Source organism: Dromaius novaehollandiae, chromosome 1, assembly GCF_036370855.1.
Source record: "Dromaius novaehollandiae isolate bDroNov1 chromosome 1, bDroNov1.hap1, whole genome shotgun sequence".
NCBI classification, from domain to species: domain Eukaryota; kingdom Metazoa; phylum Chordata; class Aves; order Casuariiformes; family Dromaiidae; genus Dromaius; species Dromaius novaehollandiae.
This window is the reverse complement of record NC_088098.1, coordinates 148,496,622-148,518,898: the sequence shown is the minus strand read 5'-3', so window position 1 is coordinate 148,518,898 and position 22,277 is coordinate 148,496,622. Positions and strand designations below refer to the sequence as shown.

The following is a 22,277-nucleotide window of genomic DNA, read 5'->3' as shown; positions in this document are numbered from 1 at the left end:
TGCATCAAAATGCCAGTAGCTGCTTCCTGAGGTAACAGGTAAATCTATAAAATCCAGGTTTTCCCTGTAAATGTGATATAATTATGTGAAAGCTATGTTAGGACACTGGCTGTATAGTAATTACCCAAAAGTCCAATTAGTTAGTGTAAGTTTCATATGAATTTGACTGAAAGCTTTTCCAATTGTGAATTTTACATGAAGTACTTTCAGAGGGCAGTTATAGGGGGAATAAAAAAAATATGTCCAGTCCCCTGTACTACTTTATTTCTGAATGAATTACTTGGTCATGCAGTTGAACAGTCACAATGCATGTACACAAAAAACAGTGTTAACACCGTGCCTCCCAAATTCCTGGTTCATGAATGCTTAACCATAGAATGTTAACCTTTTAAAATAGTTTTATTAAATGGGATTTGTATTTTAAAAATTTAAAGCTCCAGAGTTAATTGACTGCATTTGGCTGTAATGCTCTGTTTTGTGCAACATATGCACTACTTGAGGCCAGAGTTGCTCCAGTTTCTTCCTTTAATAAGTACATATTTCCTGTAGTGATAAGTTTGTGTTGGCATTTGGAGTTCTAAAAGTGGAAAGAATACTATGCTAACTTGATGACAGTTTTACCTGTGGAAGCACGTTCACATTTATTATCTATATAATTTAGATGTGATATGTGTGAATAGCACAGCCTACTTTTCTGACAAATATTTACGTATTTTAGTTGAAAAATGATCAAATCTCTTTTGAAAATAAAGTGTAATTCTTAATGTACATGCATATCAAACCATAAAAATTGTGTCAAATACCTCTTAACTTTCACTGAAAAAGTGGAAGCTGTTTTATAATAAAGGCCATCTATGTCCCTGCCATATTCACTTTCTACTGTCAAGGGAGTTTTTAAAAATACAGTATCTAGCTAGTGGTAGAAACTGTATTGTGCCTTTGGAATATTAACATTAGTTTTGAATACATGTTTTTTGTTTGTATGCATCTCAGAATTTTTCCACTGAAATGAAGGACACCCTCCCCCTGAGCAAATTTAGTCCTCTTAATAATAGGTTTGCTTTTCTGAATTACTTTTTGCAAATCACAAATTGAAAACACTGCCCAAGAATATTGGGCAACTAAGAATATGATAGTAGCAGTAGTGTGTCGCTAACTTGCCGCTTTGTCCACACAGTGAGGGAAAATAACCAATAATACATTGGACCTTATTTTGCCCATATGAAGACAGCAATTGGCAACAAACAATTTCCTGTCCAGAAGTCAAACGCCTAGGACAGTTGAAGGGCAGTATGTTTTTATCATTTGATCCAAGGATGGACTACAGTTCTGGGAAAAAGAAATGAAAACCTTTTCCCCTAGCTCAAAATGTATGAGCTAGCTGGACTTGTGTCTCATGTACTTAAAGAAGCAAGACTGTTTTCAAGGATACTGCATTTGAGGAGTGTAGCAGCTTACAGGAAAAAAGTATCAAAAGAAAAGGAAAAACTAAAATCTGATTGTCGCAGTGTTTGATTTTTGGAAATTTGAAGGGACTGATCTAGGCTAAATTACTCTCTTAATATAGCTGTAGTGTATAACATTAGGTGAGTGAAGATAGAACATCTTAAAAAAAAGTTATTAGTGCTTCTGTTCATTTTTAAAGTTTACTATATTATATGCCCATAAATAGTATTTTTATAAATTAATAAATGTAGAGCAATATTAGAAGGAAAATAATGCAATGTTGTCTACAAGCAAAGGTACATGATGAAAATGTAGAACATACTTTACAGTGTTTCAGATATATTTCATTTATTTTTGTATAGCATGAAATGTAAATACCTTTCTCATGTGGATAATCCAGAGGAAAGGAAGCAGTGTTGGTCACTGGTAAAATAATCAAATGAATCTTTTGTCAATGCTTAGGTGGACCCTGAGGTTTTTGCTGCACTACCTGCTGAGTTGCAAGCAGAGCTGAAAGATGCATATGATCAAAGGCAAAAGCAATCAGAGCAGCAACCTGCTAACACCTTTGGTGAGTAGGTAGAGTTGTACAGTAGTTTTGTATAGGAGTTGTTTATTATTTGAAGAGACTTTTGCAACCCTAAATACAAGCTGGAAAATATAATGAATATTTTTAGGAAGATCTTATCATAAATTAGATTTCAGTATTTATTTTTGATACTGTCAGTTACAACCATCTGTGGTCTCATTTTGCAGACAGATGCCTAGCTTTACTTAAATGGGTAATTAATTCAATTCATTGGGACTGTGGCACTAAACTTACCCATGTCCATATGTTTGCAGAATGAGATTTAAACTTGATATGTCTCATGGTTTAAACTACTGTGTCTTCAGGACCTAAGTTAGTTAAGTATGTATGTTCAGATTAGTATCCTCTTGGTTCATATAGCAGTGGTATGCGTTTCAGGGAACTAGAGGTGGGATACATATCACCATAGATGTCTGATAGTCAGATAGATGTCTTTACTCTGAGCTGATCCACCAGCTCTCCTTTTTATAATCAGTAGAAAGAGATAAAATAAATTCCCTCTGGAGGTGCTTGTCCTAAAATATGTTGGAAATGTCATTGGTTTCATTCCTAGTTAAACAGTGCATTATTATAATCACACCTTGATTTCACAGTCTGTGGACTAATGCAGATAGGCTGGAGTCTGATGGAATGAGAGAGTTTTTCTTGGTAAACTAAGAAGAAACAGTCTGGGGGAGGGGGGAGCTTTCAGTTGCTGGTTTGGCTGATAACCACTGGCGGGAAGTCTTAGTAGGTATCTAGGTTGGACTGTGCTCTAAGGTGAAGCAATTTGTCCAGTAGGCTTCAGTTTTTACCAGCTGCTCATATTCAAGAGCTGAAATGTTTGATATTAAAAGGCTTATGAGTGGTTGTGTATCCTCTGAGTACACTAATGTCTAGCAGCGCTTTTCAAATACTCTAAACATTGCCCATATCTGGAATGACATGTGTGTGTAAGCTGCCTTATCTAGGTTATGTTTCCCAATTGATCCATAAATTTTTATGGAAGAGTTCCCCTTTCAATGTAATTTTAATGTATCAACCACTGACTATTCCTGTGTTTTTCAGTATCAAAAAATCCTTTACTACACTTGAAGCATGTGACAATGAAAAGTAAGAAAAAAATAAGGAAAAAAAGTCCAGCTAGTCCTTTAAAAAAGATTCAGAGTCCTTTGAAAAACAAACTCATTGGTAGCCCTGCAAAAAACATGCCAACTACATCTGGAAGCCCACAGAAGCTCATAGATGGTTTCTTGAAACAGGAAGGAGCAACTATTCAGGTAATTTTAATCCGAACAACAGTTTTTGGTAAAGCTATTTCCATTTCTTTAGACTTGGTCTATGCTAGTGAATGCATCTGCTTTCTTTACTAGATGTAACTTGAGCTCCCTTTCCCCCATCTCCCACAGTGTCTCAGAATATTGATTCATGAGACATGCACATAGATATATATATAGATATATATATATATATATATATATACACACACACACAAACACACATGCATATATATGCATATATGTACTTTATAGATATATATGAATGTATGTGTGCATATAGAAAGATTAGGTGTTAAAATATTTGTCAGACTGAGTGCTATCAACTTTTGTGTTCCGAACAGTCAGAAGCAGTTCCATCAACTTCAGGTTCTTCAGGGCCGTCAGCTCTGCCGACTGAGCAACCTGGTTCATTTAGGCCACAGGCGCCCAACCTAGCTGGAGCTGTTGAATTCAATGATGTAAAGACATTGTTGAAAGAATGGATTACAACTATTTCAGGTAAAGGATATCATTCTTGTGATGAGCTTGTATGCACCACAAGAAAAAGGTTTTTAGCAAACTTTTTGTACTCTTCCTTCACTCTTCCTTTCAGTGATTATTTTTCACAGTAATCTTCAAGCCTTGTAGTCTTGGAGTAGCTGGATTCTCCCCCCTCAGTTGTTACTTTGTGTTTTTGCCAGCTCCTGTTGTTTCTTATTTAACATAACAAAAATCTACCTGTATGGGGTCCTTGTATTATGCCTTGATTCTACTTTTATTGGAAGTTTTCCTGTTTTGTCAAACATGTTAGAGCTATTAAGGTGAAAACTGCTAAAAGGGAATTCCCCGTTTATGGAGGTGTCATTTTAGAGGGAATTGATTGCAGGTTTTCCCAAAATAACTGCCAGAAAGAATTCTAGGATGAAGTGCAAGAGTGTAACACCATTGTTAAATTGTAATTTGAATTTTAATGTAATGTCAAATAATTAGCAATGCCTTAACATCTTGGAAAATATGACCTGCTAGCTTCTTAGTATCCTGGACATTACCATTCTCCTAAGAGTTTTGAAATAGCTGTTCCAGTCTAAATCCCTATTTCTGTTCTCTTTATGTCCTTTTATGCCCCTTTATATACATATCTTCTCCTGACATTGGGGGGAGGTATGGGAATACAATTGTCAGATCAGCCCATGGTGTACTAACACTGCAGAGTTTCTTTGCATTCTACATATATTTGGAGAAAAGTTCTCTCATTTTTTTTCTTTTAACAGATCCCATGGAAGAAGACATTCTACAGGTTGTGAAGTATTGTACTGATCTAATAGAAGAAAAAGATTTGGAAAAGTTAGATCTGGTCGTTAAGTACATGAAAAGGTAGCTTAATTGCTAGTATTTGTGATATTTAGACTATTTTTGTGGGAGCCTATGTACTAGATGCTTCAGTGGGAGGCCAGAAGCCTGCTAAACGTTACACTGATGAGTGTAAATTGTAAAAGGTTAAATTTTATTTAAAAATGTTTAAAAAAAAAAAAAAAAGTAGTTGGGCAGGTAATATAGGTAATTTTTGAAAAATTAATAGTAGTGTTCAATAATATTATTTGCTACAAAGTCTTTTGTTTCCAGACAAAAGATACAGTTTTTGTTATGGTTGTCCCTTTTCTTCATGCTGTTTTCATTCATCTTTTTATTTCACTTTAGATCTTTCCTTTCTTTCATCTCGTTTCAGTTCTGTAGCTGTCTCCAGATGCTAATCTCCATCTCCCCTCTCCAACCTATTCTTAAAACAATTTTTATTACTTATTTATTGTGCTCCTATTACTCTTCCCATGAGTCAGGAGGCCCAAGTTCCATTTATGACTTGCTTATACTTCCTGATACTTCACTGTGTAGCTCAGCTTTTTGTGTCTTAAATTTGAGGAGTATGTATTTCACAGAAACTAATCAACACCCAAAAGACTGCAGCAATGTAAAAACTTTGTTATGCTTTTGTCTTATGGGATGTCTTAGGCCTTAGAAAATAAGAAATACACAGTGCAGTTAACTATTTCATTGAATAGGTGTGTAGTAGATTCTTACCAAACTGCCCAGAAAGAACCATGCCTCATTCTGATCCCTGTATATGAGATTTGCACTGAGGACAGCTTGTCCCTCCAGAGCCTGGTAACAAGGGTAGGATGAGGGATCAGGAGGCAAACCATATGCTGTTACCCATATGGTACTGACATTAGGTTCTCTAAAAATGTATGTGTAGGTGCTCTCTGTTCTCCTGTCCTGTTTCCTTGGTCCTTAACCTTTAACTGGCTTCTAGTATCAGCTGAATGACAGAGGGTAAGTCGTACTTACCTGTGGGCCTCCAGGATTTGGTTCCACTTCTAGCAATACACACAATATAGTGCCCCCAAAACCTACTATTAAAATGTCTTAATTACCTCTGACATTTGTTGGAAGAAAAATGTAGCATGTACACCTCAGTATGAGAGAGGAAAGGTGGGGATCCAGAAACTTGTTGTTTCTGATTCTTCAGTATAAAGTTGTTAGAAGGTAACCACTTTAATCACAGGCTTACAACCACAGCAAAATTGGTGTGACTCCCTTTACATCAGAAAAAGTATCACCACTGAATGTCAGAGTAGTCTGAGGCATTACATGAGACTTCTAATGTTTAGAGATAAGACATTACCGGAAACAAATCAAAATACCATTCCTGGTGAACTGCTGAGATCTTGTTTTCCAATATGAAGACCAAAACTTACTGTCAAAAGAACTGTTTCTGTAATAGTAATTTTTTTTCCTTCTTCTTCCTCTCTCTCTTCAGGTTAATGCAGTCATCTGTAGAATCAGTTTGGAATATGGCATTTGACTTCATTCTTGACAATGTTCAGGTAGTTTTACAACAAACTTATGGAAGCACATTAAAAGTTATCTGAACTTGTAGTAAAGAAAGAGCTTGATGAGAGCCTGGAGCTCTCTGCTAGCTGTGCCATAAGTGCTTGTGAGGTATTTGCAAAGTGCATGATAGTAAAGCCCTGAGTTTTTATAATTTCAAATTTCTTTTTAAACAACAAAGTGTTTTGTACATTTCTTTTCAGAAAGTGCCAAATTTGTCAGTATTGCATGTAAATAATTGTGTTAAAATTCTTTTATTGTAGTATAGAATCTATTTACAAAATGTTTGTTTATAAAGTTTTATGGATTTTTACAGTGAAGTGTTTACAGTTGTTTAATAAAGAACTGTATGTATATTTTTGTACTCATTCTATTTTGTCATGCTTCAGTTTGAATATAGCTAACCCCTTTTATTAAAGCTGTAGCTTTGACTCATTTTACTAAGTTCTACACAATGACACTGTCTCAACATTTGTAGGAGTCTCTGCTGTATGTTTCTCTGACTATGGTTTGTTTCTTGCTCCACTACCTTTAGCACAGATTTTAAGCAAAGGGAAGAATATTAGCTCATTCTCTGTTACAGTCTTCAGAGACTGAAACCTGTGTGGCCCAGCCACTCCCAAAGCACAGTGGCAGCTGAAGCATAATTGCTCTCTGGAATCCCAGCTCTGCATATTCAGGTGTACAGTTCTCGCAGTTCTCTCTAGAGATGTGTGCTGGTAGAAGAAAACAACTTTTCAAAACATATCTTTATATCTTATCTGAATTAATTTGTCTAAGTTTCTACTAGTTACAGCTTTGGTCTTTCACAGCACTTTTTTTTGACCACTACTTTTGAGGGTGTTTTTTTGTTGTTTTTTGGGGATTTTTTTTTTTAGACTTGCATGCTAACTGCTCATATAGAGAAATATTTGCTGAATTTCAGCAAAGTATATTACCAGCTAGGTTTCAGGTGCGTTACTCTGGTTTTGAGTGCTGCTCAAGACTTGCTTGAAACTTAGCATCTTTCTTGGATGGTGGTCATGTTGATCAGGGGATGTTCCAGAGGAGTAGAAGAGAGCAGATATCACCCCTGCCTTTAAAAGGGCAAGGAGGAGGATCAGGGGTGCTACAGGCTGGTTAGCCTCACCTCAATCCATGGGAAGGTGATGGAGCAGCTAATCCTGGACACTACTTTCAGACATGCAAAGGACAGGAAGGTGATTAGGAAGTAGTCAGCATGGATTTATAAAGGGAACTCATACTTAACCAACCTCATTGATAGCCTTCTATGTTAGGAGTACTGGCTTGGTGGATAAAGGGGAGGGCAGTGGATGTTGTCTACCTTGTCTTCTATAACATTGTTATAGCCAAGCTGATGAAGTACAGGCTAGCTATGGCTCAGAGGCCACAAAGTCCAGCTGGAGGCTGGTCCCACTGGCATCCCCCCAGGGGTCAACACTGGGGCCAGCACTGCTTCACATCTTCATTATTGACCTGGATGACAGGACTGAATGCACCCTCAACAAGTTCACTGGTGACAAAAAAACTGGGAGGGGGGGCTGACACACCAGAGGGTTATGCTGCCATTCAGAGGGACCTCAACAGGCTGGAGAGATGGGCAGAGTGAAAGCATGAAGTTCAACAAGGGGAAGTGCAGAGTCCTGGACCCAGGGAGGAATAACCCCATGCAGCAGTACAGGCTGGGTGCTAGTGAGCTCAAGAGCAGCATTACAGAGAAGGACCTGGAAGTCCTGGCAGATGAGGCTAGCAGCATGCCCTAATGGCAAAGGAGGCTGACAGCAGCATCCTGGCTGCATTAGACAGAGCAGTGCCAGCAGGTTGAAGGAAGTGATCCTTGGTGAGGCCACACCTGGAGTGCTGGGTCCAGGTCTGGGCTCCACAGTACAAGGAAAATGTGGACCTACTGGAGCAAATCCAGCAAAGAGCCACAAAGATGATTAAGGATGTGGAGCACTTGTCACAGGAGGAGAGGTTGAGGAAGCCATGATTGTTCAGCCTAGAATATACAGCAACATGTATAAATACTTGATGGGAGAGGGTTAAGAAAACAGAGCCAGGCTCTTCTCAGTGGCATCCAGCAACCAGGCAAGAGACAGTAGGCACAAACCAAAAAAGAAAATTCCCTCTGAACACAAGAAAACACTTTTTTACTGTGACAAGTGGTTGAACACTTGAACAGGTTTCCTAGAGAGGTTGTGGAGTCTCCATCGTTGGAGGTACAGAAAATCCAACTGGAGGCAGTTCTGGGCAGCTTGCTCTCAGCAACCCTCCTCAAGTGAAGGTGGGGGGGTAGACAGGGGAAGGGGGATGATTTCAGAGGTCCCTTCCAGCCTCAACTAATGCACAATTTTGTGATCCTAAAAAAATAAAAAAAGGATTACTTAACTGCAGAAACCAGAATTTTACAGGCTGCTCAGCATTAGGTATTTTCATTCTCCCTTCATGCTCTCTGCTTCAAGCCCTCAGATATTTTATTCAAGTTCTCTCTTCCTTAAAACCTTCTAGTGAAGGTGTTTTGCAAGTTTCACAATAGCATCTTCAAAAAAAAAGAAAAAAAAGGAAAAAAAAAAAAAAAAGAGGAAAGCAGCACAGGGATGTTGACCTGGAAAAAGAACCCTTCCATACTCAAGGAAACAAGAATACAGTACAACCACATTATTTGACATCTCTGTTCTTAACTTAAGAACTCATTTTATTAGTGTAGCTTTCATGATTGCATAGTTTGCAAAAGAAAATTATAACAATTAAATGCAGTCTCATCACTTTGACACTCAAGATCATTCTATCCTAAATCACTGACATGCCCAGTGATATGAATTTACACCACACTCAAACCATACTGAAAAGGTCCTTTTCAATGGTCTGTTTAAAGTCTAACAAAAGTTTCTTGGTAACTCCATTGCCAAGAGGCCACAGTTGCAAAGTATTTGTGAGAGGCCATACAAACCAGATAAAAAAAAAAAAAAAAAAAGAAAAGAGTTTTTTGAACACAAAGATCTGAGTGACAGAAAGAATCTGATCCGCTCCAACTGCTTATTACAAGTTAAATTTTTGTAAGTATTTTAAATATTAAAAGTTTCAGCTACATGAAAGATCATTATGTTTTATTTCAGTTTGTGCTTTTCAAACATATTTGTTTGGCTCCTCAAGACACAAGTTTCAAATTACCAGGAGACCACCTGATTAAAGAGGCATCAAGCTGTCAGCCCAAGCAGGGTAGGGTCCCAAGAGGGAAGGAAGGGTAGGAAAATACTGGAATTAGACTGACATTTGGTTACACAGACAACATTAACCAAATGCCCTCTGCACTGGTTCAGCCTCGTGATATTAGATGACTCAACAGCTTTGATGCAGCATTCAGTCACAGCTTACTCGCAGACACTCAGTCATTTTTGCACATGCTTACCCACAACTCTGAAAAGAAAACAGACACATCTAAGCTCCTCCTAGCAGCAACCCTCTGGTAATTCTGACTTGCTAAAAATCTGGCCTGCAACTCCGGTACATCTACAACATGACAAACAAGATGTGAGCCACTGAAATCACCCGGGAGAGCAGCGCGAGCTCCAAGGGAAGTGAAGCAAGAGGAAAAAAATGCTTTTGCTGGAATGCATATGCCTTTACTCTGTCAAGCCCAGAGAGACAAGCTGCAGCCTGGCACTTCTATGTTCTGTAACCGCCCATGAAGTGACACTGTTTACTGAAGCAAACTGTAAAACAAATGGGCTACTATGTCCATCTCCTTTATTTGCGGCTCTGCATTATAATGATTACAGGTCGACTTTCATGAACTGTACAAGCAATAAAAGGCGGCCAACTATGCTTTACATCATTGTTTCACACAAAGCAAATACAGAAATATCCAGTTGCCTAATTTTCTATTTAAAAAAATTTCTATAGGCACAAAGCAGAAGAATGTTGGAAAAGAGAGTCAAGGGAAGAGGTATGCATAAATAAAGAAGTACTTCTTACATCAAAAATGTCCCAAGAATCACAAAGTCTGCAGAAGCTTGGTTAATCAAATACTGCAGTACTGATTTCATCAGTATAAAAGTGAAAGAGCTTTAGTTCTGTAATAAAAATTCAATTTTATTTTGGAGGGAGGAAAAGGCAGAAGGAAGGTGTAAGAGAAGGAAGGGCAAACTTTAAAACAGCAGCCAGTATTAGGAAGGGCAGTGGGAGAGGTGAACAGGCACATTGGAACCGTGGGAACATGTAAATTGACCACTGTCAAACCAGTGTAAATTTCTTGGTTTCTCATGGAAAACATTTTATCCACATATTTTCCTCTTAAACATAAATCCAACACTGTCTTCAATATATGACTTTGTTGGTGACTTTTAGAACAGGAATAGGGAGTTTATTCCTGCCTTCCCATTGCTGTAAAAAGTTATCTAGATGATTTCAAACACTTTCTTCAGCTCTACAATAAGCTGCCAGTCGGACTTCTGCATTTCATCTCTGAACCAGTCCTTCAGAGCATCGATGGACTGACGACTGATCTGTAATACACAAGACAAAGCCATCAGAAACATATACATGTATTAATAAAAGTAGTTCTCAGTGTGCTGCAAGCAGTTAATCTAAATAAAGGGCAATGGCCTGCACATCAGGAAAGCTAGGGCTAATCCCAGTTTTACTACTGATCTGCCGCATAACCTGTGTTGCCCATTTCTGTTCATTTCTCCTCGCATCCTTTACTTGGTATGCAATGACTGCAGAAGCACAGATCCTCTTGCTCCTCGTGCAGTGAGGCGAGAGCCTGTGACAGGAGAGGAGCTCCTGTTTCCCCCAGTGCCCAGCATCACCACCACCCCCTCGCAGCACTGTCACAGGTCCTAGACCTCTAACTGAAAAGCAGCTACAGCCCCCCTTCCCCAGGGCATGTGGATACATGCCCTTAGTGGAAAGAAAACAGGTCTTACTACATGGTAAATAAAGCAGCTTTAAGAACATTAAGACCTATGGCTGTGCTTCTGACAGCAGAAAACTGAGCAAGTCTGAACCATAGCTAGTCTGAACCCTGTGTTCCAGAATCTGAGCAACTGAAGTATTGCTATTTATTGCACAAATTTCAAACTAGGCAAATAAAATCATGCTGTAATGCCATGGAGGACTGCTATGATGCTCTGAGCACTAACTACACAAAGGCATGCAACTAGCTAATTTGCCATTTACCCTCTCAGGTGCAGTAACTTGCAGGATATTTTAGCTGTAGTGTATCATTGCTTTGGTTCTCTTAAGTAGAACTACTGCAAATCTCAAAACAGATTTATGGAGAAACTAGGTTGAATAATGCCACACATGAAAAATACCTTCTATCAGAGAGTAACCAACATACGTAATTATCTAGTATAAGTTTTTCAGGCTTCACACAACATTTTCACTTCAAGCAAACAAGTTGCGACTAAGTCATAAGCCCTTCACAAAAATACAGATTGCTTTTACCTTACTGACGAGGATATCTGTTGCTTCAAAGTGTCGTCCGTACATTTTAGGTGATTCACCAGGAATAGGTTCTATTTTAACACATACTTCTTGGCCTTTTTTTGCAACATCCACTGGTTTATGGTTTATTTCAATACTCGTAACTATTCCAATTTCAACAAACTGTAATACAATGAAGAAGCTGTAATACACGTAAGCAAAACCTGTGTGCACGCTCTTCTTTAAGTTCCTGTTTATATACACAAACTTCTTCATATGAAGTAATGTACTGTCAAAGCAGAAAGCAGCACAGCAACACATACTGCAAGGTAAGCGTATCATACTAAAAAGGGTGATAGTATCAACTTACTGTAGTTCATCTAGGATATCAATTTGTTACATTTTAAAATACCAGGAGTTGACTATACCCCCGTATCAGCTACCAAGAGTGGCAGTTTTGTTCATTACTTTGCATCCCAATACAGAAATTGCAGCAGGGGGAGGGAGGGAGGTTGACCAACATTTCCATCTTCCAGCCATGCTTCTCAGTTCAGCACTGCAGAACTCATGAAGCTGAAGCTCTGCTAGAGGATACAACTGTATTCCATCAGAGAAAACCTATTTTAAGATGGCCAATCCCTGGGAAAGAGACTTGACCTAAGACCAAATCTCATCTCCTGTACACTGGGGAAGCACACACAAATGCCTCCTGCTGTAGCATCCCAGCAGCTACCAGTAGATCAGAATAGCCATAGGGAAGAGGCTGATACTTACATTTTTGCTAGGAACACACATGGGAGTCCCCTGCTTCACCTGCCCTGCTTCCACAACTACACCCATCACTATCGGGTCACGGGAGTTGAAAATAAACTGAGGGAGTATTTTCATCTTGCAAGGAAATACTGCTATATGCCTGGGAGATGATAAAGAAAAGGCATTTTGAAATGGATACTGGAACAATGCACACAATACTAACAGTTCTGCCTTCTCACGTATCTTGGCGTTTATCCTAGTAGTGTCACTTGGGGAAAAATCATGCAGGAAAACACTTTTCAATCTTGTTAATTCTTGTCAATACTTGATCTTCAAGAACTATAGGGAATAATAGAGTATCGCTGGCGTGAATTTTATTTTGACTGGCTTGGGCAGCCAACTAAGACCAAAGTCAAAGGAGCAGTAATTAAAGTGTAATTATACTCTCAGAACAGCATAGGAATAAAAGTATTATTGCCACAGCCCATCTCAGTGACTCCAAAATTTGAGATCTCTCTCTCTTTTTTTAATCTTAGCTACACAAACTCAATTTGGGATCAGGAAAAAGAACTTGTCTGAGGACCAACCAATGACATGGGTTCCATAAATTAAGTTTTGGATCCCTGTAAGTTCCTGATGATAGTATATTCATATTATTGCAGTGAGAATTAAACCCTGTACACTAGTAGTATGCAAATATGGAACAGTAGAACCTAAATACTTTCAGTTTTATTTTCCTAACCCTGCAAGACTAACCTGTCTGTCAAAACTAGGAAAAGAAACTAAGTATACAAAGCAAACCTTAATAAGAATGCTCCATATTATATGACAGTTTAAGCTAAACATTATAAGGTTTATCACAACTCATATCCTAATAAACCTAACCCCAGATGGCAACAATTAGAGTGGGACTACACAATTCCTGACAGTTATCAGTTTATTGTCCTATCCACTTCTTCCTTCCCTTCCTCCCCATCAGAACTGTGCGCTAAATAAAAATATGGAAACATGAAGTTAAATGCAATTTCATTTAAGAATAAAACAATTAAGAGGTAATTTGGGAAGCACCCAATTGAGGATGACTCATACTCACTTGAATTCCTCTTGTTTCTGTTTTTTATAGTCTTGTCTGTATTTTGTGAAGGCATCAAATAAGTGATAAATTATTTCAGCACTAAAAATCCGAACTCCTAAGCTATCAGCCATTTCCTGTGCATCACGCTCAATCCTTACATCAAATGCCAGAATGACTGCATATCTGCATGTAGAAAGAAGTCAAACAGTTCATTAGACAGACCATAAAACTAGAGCTAAGAAGGGAGTCTACTATGCATTTATCAGCATAGCAAAGAAGTTACTTACTGAGGGTCATGCTCCAGCATAACTGATGCTTTCATAACATCTTTTTTATGGACAGGACCTATGTTAATTCCTGCATACTGTTGAAGAGGAAAGCCATAAAAATCAGTCACTAATCATTCCGAGTTAAAAGGAAACAGCTATAAACTAAGAGTAAGAACATCATCATTAGATACAGCATAGGGTACTTACTGGCACTTCTGATGTTTTAAGAAATTCAAGTAAAGCTTCTAAAGAGCCTAAAGTAGAAGCCTGGACATAAACACCTTTCTCTTCTAATTTGATTGCGTTCAGTGTTTGCTTCAGTTCATGTATTAATTCATCCTTTAGAAAGGAAAGCAAGTTTTAGTTCTACTGCTATTATGCTACTGCAAAGTACAAAATTGTTCTGTTCATAAGCTGTTGAGACAAAAGTGATAGCCATACTGATAGGTACCAACTTACATAATTGCAGTGTAGTTCTTAAGCAGCCCTGTGATTTACTGCTTCTTGTTTCTGACATTAGAAAAGCCTCTACTGAACCAAACTACCTGAGGATTCTGCAAGAAGGTGTTCGCATAACACAAAGCAGATACCCATCTTGAAGTTAGTAACATTCCTCCACAGACTACAAATTGCTCTCTCCAGCACAGCAAGTTTTTACCAGTGAGGCTGACTGAATACAAACAAAACTGTGTGTGGCAGTATCTTTGGCTGCCTGACTGAAGCGCAACGATAAGAGCAGAGACTCCCAAAATTGTTAGCTGCAGAGGATTCTGAAAGTCTTTTATGCTGCAATGCCTGGCTACAAAACAAAAAGTACAAGAGCAACAAGGCCATCTTGCTGATTTCAGAGAAGTTAAAAATCCATTTCAGCCTAAACCCCTTAAAAACCCAAACACTCAGTCTTTTCTTCTGACAGATCAATCGGTGTTCGCCTTTACTTTACACACTCAAATGCCTGCTGCTAGTACATTTCAAATACATACACACATGCACCCATGCAAAACCTGTACTTGGGGGACTTGAAAAAAAGATTAATCTTCCTTTAGAGAAAAAGACAAGCAGACAATTCAGTGCTGCATGCTCAAAAGTGAACTAACACTGATTCAACAATGTTCATAGTGACGTGTTTTTCTTTTTAAACTAACGTTTTGACTTTGGCAAGCAGGAGCATCTCATCTGAATTTTGGTTTAAGACAGCTGCATTCTTTCTTATGTCATTCTGACAGTGTAAGTCACAAAAGAAATGTTACAGGCAGAGTCTTAAATTAGTTTTTCCAATTCTGATAGTTTGAAGAACTCCACTAACATGTATTAGCCTAAAACAATTTCATTAAAATATAGCAGTTGCTACAAATACCAAATCAATAATTAACATATATTCAAACTGCACTCTCCACAAGCAGATACACTCCAATAAGATGTCAGGAATAGGCTAAGAATTAAGATACTGAAAGTGTCACCATGCTAACATTTCATTTGGACACAAAGCTACAGCAAGTTATTTTAACAGTTTTTAAAACTGAAATAAGCAAGTTATTTGCATACTGAACTCTCACAATTTGAACAAATTTCACCACCCTCAGTTTAAGTGTCTTATTTCAACATTAGCCATCCCCATAGATCTGACTGGAGTTCTGTACACTAAGGAACACCTCACCTTGAGGACCGGGACTTCATCTTCTTTATAAGCTACGAGTAATGGCAAGCCAGCCAATGTTTTTTCCAAATCTTTCCCAAGAATCTTCACACCTTGAGCAGCAACCACCTCTTTGTGCTTTTCATACTGGTTCTGAAAAGAAGAACACACACTAGCTGAGTGTTCATGCAGTACTGAGTAGTTAAACTTGCCCCCAGCAAGTGTGGCAGACAGCTTGACAGCGAAGCTCAGCAGCTCCCATCTGCCTTCAGCAATTTTCTCTGCTTGTCATTCCTGAACTTGCATGTTTCAGTCTGCATGCTTGCCTCCTCTGCCCTCAAGTGCATTTTTTTTTTTTTGGGGGGGGGGGGGGGGGGGGGAGGGAAGGGGTGCAAAACTGAGGCAGCAGCGAGAAAGGAAGACATACTAGAAAAGAGCAAGCAGTAATACAGGCTGCTGCTCACTAAAGCACAAAATTCTGCCCCATACAGAAACAAGGGAAAGAGGCTGACAGCTTACCTAAAGTCACTGCTGAGACTCAAGTGAGGGCCTGAGGCTCTGTGCAGAAAGAGCTGCCTCCTCCCCCTGCCTGAGGCCTTCCATTGAACCTTCTCAGGTACCTTCCTGACAGAGCTGCATCTGCTGTTTCCCAGGCACTCTACAGATTTTCCTCCCCAGCCTGGGGGAACTTCAAAGGTCCCTCAAGGCCCTCTAGAGCAGCACAGAAGCCGTATTTTTGAAGACCTTCAAATCAATGTTTGAACGGTTTTCTGGTTTGTTTTTTTCCCCTTGTTTTGGGGAATGTCTCATCCTTTCCTTGAAACCGCAAGGCAGCTTCCTTCTTCCACAAGGATTTCATTCCTGAAAGCCTCTTTCCTCAAGCCCTCCGCACCAAAATCTGTCTTACTTCAAGGATGACACTTCACCATGGACAGGCTGAACCGAAATATACCCTCAATCCCCTGCTTCAAAAAACCCAACTCCCTTAGATCACTTGCCCAATTAAAGGTTCCCTGATTGAGCATCCTTCACCCTAGTGCTGGCAACTTCCACCCCACCTCCCACAGTACAGAAACTCATCTGAAGATACTGTTGACTGGAACAGCAACATAACAGATTACAGATCAAGTCCCACAGAAAAGTTGTCTGATAACAAACCGAAACAGCCCCACACACCAGTTTATTGTCTGCTTTAAATAAAGTGAAGCAAACAGAAATGCTTTCAATTCATACTTCACAGTAAACAGAATATATTCAACAGATTCCAACAAAGGAAAGGTCTTAACCTATGGATAAATGCCAATATTCCCTTTTCCACTTTCTAGCAATTATCAAGTCATGACTGTAAAGCTGCACTTCAGAGCAGGAAATGTGACTTAAATTCTCCAAGCTGCCCTATCCCTCAGCTGCATTATCAAGCTGCCATAAGTCCAAGTGGAAAGAGTGGCTCTTGTTCTCCTATTTAAAACAGGCCAAGAAGCTCTTGTTCAGACTCCACCTCACCCTCAATAACGCACCCTTAAGCGCCTCTGAAGCCACCATGGTCTCCCAGCAAAAGTTCACCATGGCAGATGAACAAATGCCAAGGTCAGCCCAGGCTCCAGCAATTACTAGTATTATGTTACAAGAATATAAAAGTTTGCAGGAAGGGATCAGATTTAATGCTAAGGACTACAGCTGCCCACAAGGACACACTTCTCCAACAAAGTGATCTTTTCAAATTATATATATTAGCTTATAGCCTTTAGTTTTTACTACTCTCCCCTTCATTTCACAGAAAGCAACACAGAAAGAATTTCAAATTCAGTGTTTCTCCCTTGATGACACAATCCTATTTCCTAGAAACTCACTTGTTCAGTCTTCTCGAATCTAAGCTTAAATGCTTTTTGCTATTTAAAAAAAAAAAAAAACAAAAACACATTTTTTACAGATAACATTTTAACTTGAAAGTCACTATACTAGTACACTCTTAAATGGAAATATAAGATGAGAATCTGCCTTCCACACCTAGCCACATGCCTGAATCCCTTATCATTAAAACGGACACATCTTAATCCTCACTGCAGGGGAACTCCTTGATCCTTTTCTTTGCCACGACTACAACAGACACACCAATAAATACATGCACGCACAGGCACACATGCAAAAAAATACACTGTAGATATCCACTGTATTCCCTTTTAACTCATTGTTAGATACCGCTATTATATCTGCAGTCTACTACATCTTCAGCTTTATTAAAGCACTACTTTTCTGTTTCTAAATTTCCTCTAAATGTCAATACACCATCCAATTTCCATACCTTAACTCGCAGCTCCTTCATAGGAGGAGGCAACAGAAGACCTCTGATCTGAGTTACTATAGGACCTTCTACTCCAGGAACAATAATGGTGTCTCCTTCTTTCAAGCGTCCATTAATCAAAATAACATCTATGGTCGTGCCCATACCAGGCAGTGCTTTAACCTGAATGAAAGGGAAAAGTTAGTCCTCTAACCACTTTTAACACACCCCTTTAACCAAGAAGCAGGGGGGAGGGAGAAATTCCTAAATGAATTTCAAAGAGCAGCTGCTGAATTACCTCCATGACTTGAGCTCTCAGCTCTTGACACTCAGCCAGTCTCTTGGTCAGCATAGTTTGCGTTAGTTCAACAAGAAGAGCTATCAGACTTCCCATGCCATCCCCTGTGTGAGCAGAGGTAGGTACAAGAGAAACAAAAGTGCGGGGATCCTTATTCTCATAAAACAAGGCAGCGTTCAAGCCCTAGAATCAGGATCAATAGTTCCAGGGGGATAAAAAATAAAAATAAAAAAATAAAATAAAATCAGTATTAACAGTAATGTTCAGTCCCAGCCAATTATGATTGCATTTTTTAAATTCCAACTTAAAAAAAAAAGCCATTGTTACCCACAATATGCTATGGAACATGCAGCCTCAACCCACACTTGGAACCAGTATGGGATAACTCTACAAAGCAATTATTACATTTAACTTCTGGACAGCATTGTATGTCACCAACAGAAGTTCCCAGAATTGATGTGATTTATGCCCTGCCAGTGCCCAAGGGAACAAGAGACAGATGAAGGTTCTTCTCAGGCAATTCCCAAAGAGGGAAAGAATAGGGACAGAAAACTATCTGCTATTTGTGACCCCACTGACCACGCACAGCAATTAGCTGTTACTTTTCCCCAAACTAGCACTCCATGGATAGAGCAGCTGAAAAAGAGCAGAGCTTAACAACAAAAAAAAAATGGTTTATGAGAAGTAAACACTGATGTGTCAGAAAAGATGCTACAGTTTTCTTGAAACTGCAGGTTGTTTTGTGAAACAGGTTTATAAATTACCTTCATTAATGTTTTCATTAGCAGAACAAGCTTGAATATTCCAGCTTACCTGTTTTGCAAATTCCACTATGATAGCTTTTGCACGTTCTTCAAATTCATCTTTTGTATTCTTCTTCTGCTTCTTTAAAGTGACAGCTACATCCGTATCTGGACTTTTTTTCCAATCATATAACCTATCAATCTTGAAAATACAATATTAAGAATATGTCATCTTATACACTTTCTGAAGGGCATCTTTAGGCTTCTACCACTCATTTGTGAGAAATAGTTAACCAGCCAGAGCTAGCTACCCTTTTGCTCCGGCAGTCAAATTAAATCTCTTTGCTTTAACTGCAATATTTTTCTGTCTACATATTTACCCAATGTTGGACACTATTTCATGAGCAGCACTACTTCAGGTTTTAAAAGTTCAATCTGTATTAATCTAGGTTCATATAGAAACAGTTTGTGTACATTAATTACAGCAAGTTTAAGATAAAACAAATTCAGAAGAAAGATTCATGCATAATTCCACACACACAAAGATAAGAGTTTGAGGGGTTTTGTTTTTTTCTGAAAAGAGACAGCACTATTTTTAAAGATCTTATCAAGCTTGCTGGTGAGAATTCAGAACCTTTCCTATGCCGCTACAGAGAAGGGAACACAAAGGGTTTGTTCAAAACGCACGTAACTGCATGCTTTAGAGAGACATCACTAACTTTTCAAAGCAAGTCAGACTTAGTCCGAGATACTATATTTGCTTAACCTAAATTCCTACTTAGCAAGCTTCCACATTTACAGGCTTCACTGTATTGCAATATACACATATCTAAACTAACACCTAAGTTAAACATCACAACTCCACGCTCATTACAACCACACTATTTTCTAAGCCTCATATAATACAAGTTTACGTTTGCTGTATAGCTCAAGACTATATATTTAGAAAATAGACCAAGACCAAGACATGTGACAAAAATGTAACATGAAAAGCAAAATTTTTTGGCTATTTAATCTCAGGGTCACTATAAGCCTTAACAGCTCTCCATCCAATAGCTTTTTAAAAAGTAGATATTTTCAAGTAAAAAGATAATGGTTTTCTCAGTTCCAACACCTTCAAGTCTTAATACTTAATTCATTTTTGAAAGTATGCTGCAGTTTTTACACTACACATGAATACCCTGTTATAAGCCGTCTGCCAGCACATCAGGTTACATCCACAGTCATCGGACACAAGCAGTTTCCTTAATACAATTCATGTAAGTCATGACAAAACAAATAGCTCTGCCACTACAGTTTCTCATGCATAAACACCAACAAGGCTGAAAAAAAATTAGCTCTACCATCTAACACTGCAGAGCCTGAAATACTTCCAGTGATCGATAATAACTGTAATACTATGACAGAAGCCTAAAAGCCAGCCCGTCTTCAATCCACAAACAAAGAAGTATCGCTAACTAAAATAGTTATTTTAAGTGAAGCTTGTCTTTCAATTTTATAAAAAGAAAATGCAGCTCCACACAAATCCATCCAAGCAGCAATAAGAAAAAAAACAACTGGTACAACTTACAGAAGCGTGAAGCATATACTCAAGTCATAAGATAAATTATCAGTAAGAACTCACGGAAGATCTGTTAGATTATTCTGCAAAACTCCCATAAAGACACATAATTATTGGGCAGAGGTGTCAAAAATGTAACAGAAAAAATCCAAGAACCACTGCTTCAAACTACACAAACAATTTGAGTTCATGGAAGAAACAAAGTTATTAAATGCCAAACACACTATTAGAGATGTCTGAAAAGCTATCTTACCTTGTTGAGAGCTACTATAAAGGGACATTTCTTGGATTTCAACAGGTTTATTGATTCAATTGTCTGTGGCTCCAAACCATGCATGATGTCAACTACAAGAATAGCAATATCACAAAGAGAGCTTCCTCTATTTCTTAGATTGCTGTGGCATTAAGAGAAAAAAAATTGTCATGTAGCAACAGAACATTAAGAAAAAACATCAAATAAACAATGGTAAACTTGCACTGACCAACAAAAAGCAAAAAATGATCAAGTAGTTATTTCTCACACAAAAATAGAGAACTACATACCAATAAAATATCCAAATCACACTAAGTTTAAATTCCATTTATCAGAATACATTTGAATATTTGTAGGCAAAAATAAGAGGACACTATTCTCCAAATAGTTTTCCTACTATTACGTATTTTTTACAATCTAAGATACATTCCAATTTGTTCTGAGTAAGAATGAGAAGATTTCAGTGAAATAGAGGAGTACCAGATCTGTATGAGACAGACTATTATTCAGTACTAAAACACTTCAAGATCATCAGACATCTGCGGTGCATAACAAAAGCTAGCTAGAAGATGAAGAGCTATCAGCGATAAGATGCCAAGAAACTGATAGCACATTAACAGGTGCCCTAAGACTTGGCATTTCAATGCTTTTAAAGGCTTATGTTTAAGAACGTCACATCAAAGGCACCTTAACACTTCTGTTTGGGTATCCCATCAGAACACTACCTTGGTAAATACACATACATATTATGCTTTAAACATAAAAGTTGATTTATCAGCTTGTTTGCATGTCATTGGTGTTTGTAGACAGCATATGAACACTGCTAGGAAGCCACTGACTTTTGCCGTTGATGACTTGTAGCCTTATGAACTCCCTTACCTTAACTGGGACACTGAATTGGAGGCTAAGATATAAGCTTAAATTTTTTTAAACCAGAGTACTTATATCATCATCTGAGATCCTCACCTTTTCTCTTCCAGCTAGCTTTCTGCTTCTGTCTTTTCTTTCACACTAACTATTCAGAAATAAAGTTACTTTTATATGCTTTTTCAAATATTCATTGCTCAATTGACATGGAGACAGAAAAGTTACAGGCCAGAAGTTAACCAGATATAAAAAGCACCTGAAAAGCAAGCAAATCCACTTACTCCTCTACTTTTGTATTTATTAAGCAAGAAACACAGTGGATTAGGCAAAGACCTAGTATTTTGTTAAAATATATGTAGACACTTTAACTATCATTTCTGAAGAGAACAATATCATAAAGAATGAACATTACCTGAAAGACTCATGTCCTGGAGTGTCAATTATCAGCATTCCTGGAATTTTTATGTTCTCTCTGTCAAACTAACATTTCCAAATATTAACCATCTTGGAAAGATTACACAAGGAAAAAACCTTCCGAGCTCAGTGCCTTTGTGAGAACACTCACTTCAAAGATCCAGACACATATTTTAAGCAGGGCTGGCACCTGCCATTAGCCAAATCAGTCAAAGCTCATTTCAATACAAAATACAAAACATTAATATGATGCAGCACATTCCCTAGATATCAGGTAGCCATACGCTTAACTAAGAGGATTTGCAAGACAAGGTAGCCTATAGAGGAAAAACCAGTTCAGGCTAGTGAGATTTATCATATCTGTCTTGAACATTTACTCCCCTCCACTGATCTTGCAGTTTTAAGAAACTGAGTAAAATCTTAAGAAATGCACTACAGAACTGAGAGGCAATTTTCCATGGTGTTTTTTTTTGTTTTTGCTTCTTTGGGTTTTTTGTTTTTTTTTTTTGGAAAGCTGTTGCTGCAACTTCGTCATAAT

At 38.2% G+C, this 22,277-nt stretch overlaps 2 protein-coding genes across 7 annotated transcripts in view; one reads left to right on the top strand and one right to left on the bottom strand.

The window, feature by feature from the left end:
• REV1 (REV1 DNA directed polymerase) overlaps window positions 1–9,138 on the top strand; it is a 64,855-nt gene extending 55,717 nt beyond the window's left edge. For all 5 annotated transcript variants that reach the window (XM_026103186.2, XM_026103181.2, XM_026103182.2 and 2 more), the window contains 5 exons: window positions 1,909–2,017; window positions 3,083–3,294; window positions 3,636–3,792; window positions 4,545–4,647; window positions 6,089–9,138. In XM_026103186.2, the coding sequence (XP_025958971.2) occupies window positions 1,909–2,017; window positions 3,083–3,294; window positions 3,636–3,792; window positions 4,545–4,647; window positions 6,089–6,200 (693 nt within the window). In that variant the 3' untranslated portion in view covers window positions 6,201–9,138. The remainder of the gene's footprint in view (window positions 1–1,908; window positions 2,018–3,082; window positions 3,295–3,635; window positions 3,793–4,544; window positions 4,648–6,088) is intronic.
• Window positions 9,139–9,889: 751 nt separating this feature from the next.
• The window catches only part of EIF5B (eukaryotic translation initiation factor 5B), a 37,265-nt gene continuing 24,877 nt past the window's right edge, over window positions 9,890–22,277 (bottom strand). For both annotated transcript variants that reach the window (XM_064502390.1, XM_064502396.1), the window contains exons 13-24: window positions 21,738–21,805; window positions 20,459–20,600; window positions 18,715–18,846; window positions 17,902–18,084; window positions 17,625–17,786; window positions 15,344–15,475; window positions 13,894–14,025; window positions 13,705–13,781; window positions 13,436–13,600; window positions 12,364–12,502; window positions 11,611–11,772; window positions 9,890–10,664 (exon numbers count right to left, since the gene is read on the bottom strand). In XM_064502390.1, coding sequence (XP_064358460.1) covers window positions 10,557–10,664; window positions 11,611–11,772; window positions 12,364–12,502; window positions 13,436–13,600; window positions 13,705–13,781; window positions 13,894–14,025; window positions 15,344–15,475; window positions 17,625–17,786; window positions 17,902–18,084; window positions 18,715–18,846; window positions 20,459–20,600; window positions 21,738–21,805 — 1,602 coding nt within the window. In that variant the 3' untranslated portion in view covers window positions 9,890–10,556. The remainder of the gene's footprint in view (window positions 10,665–11,610; window positions 11,773–12,363; window positions 12,503–13,435; window positions 13,601–13,704; window positions 13,782–13,893; window positions 14,026–15,343; window positions 15,476–17,624; window positions 17,787–17,901; window positions 18,085–18,714; window positions 18,847–20,458; window positions 20,601–21,737; window positions 21,806–22,277) is intronic.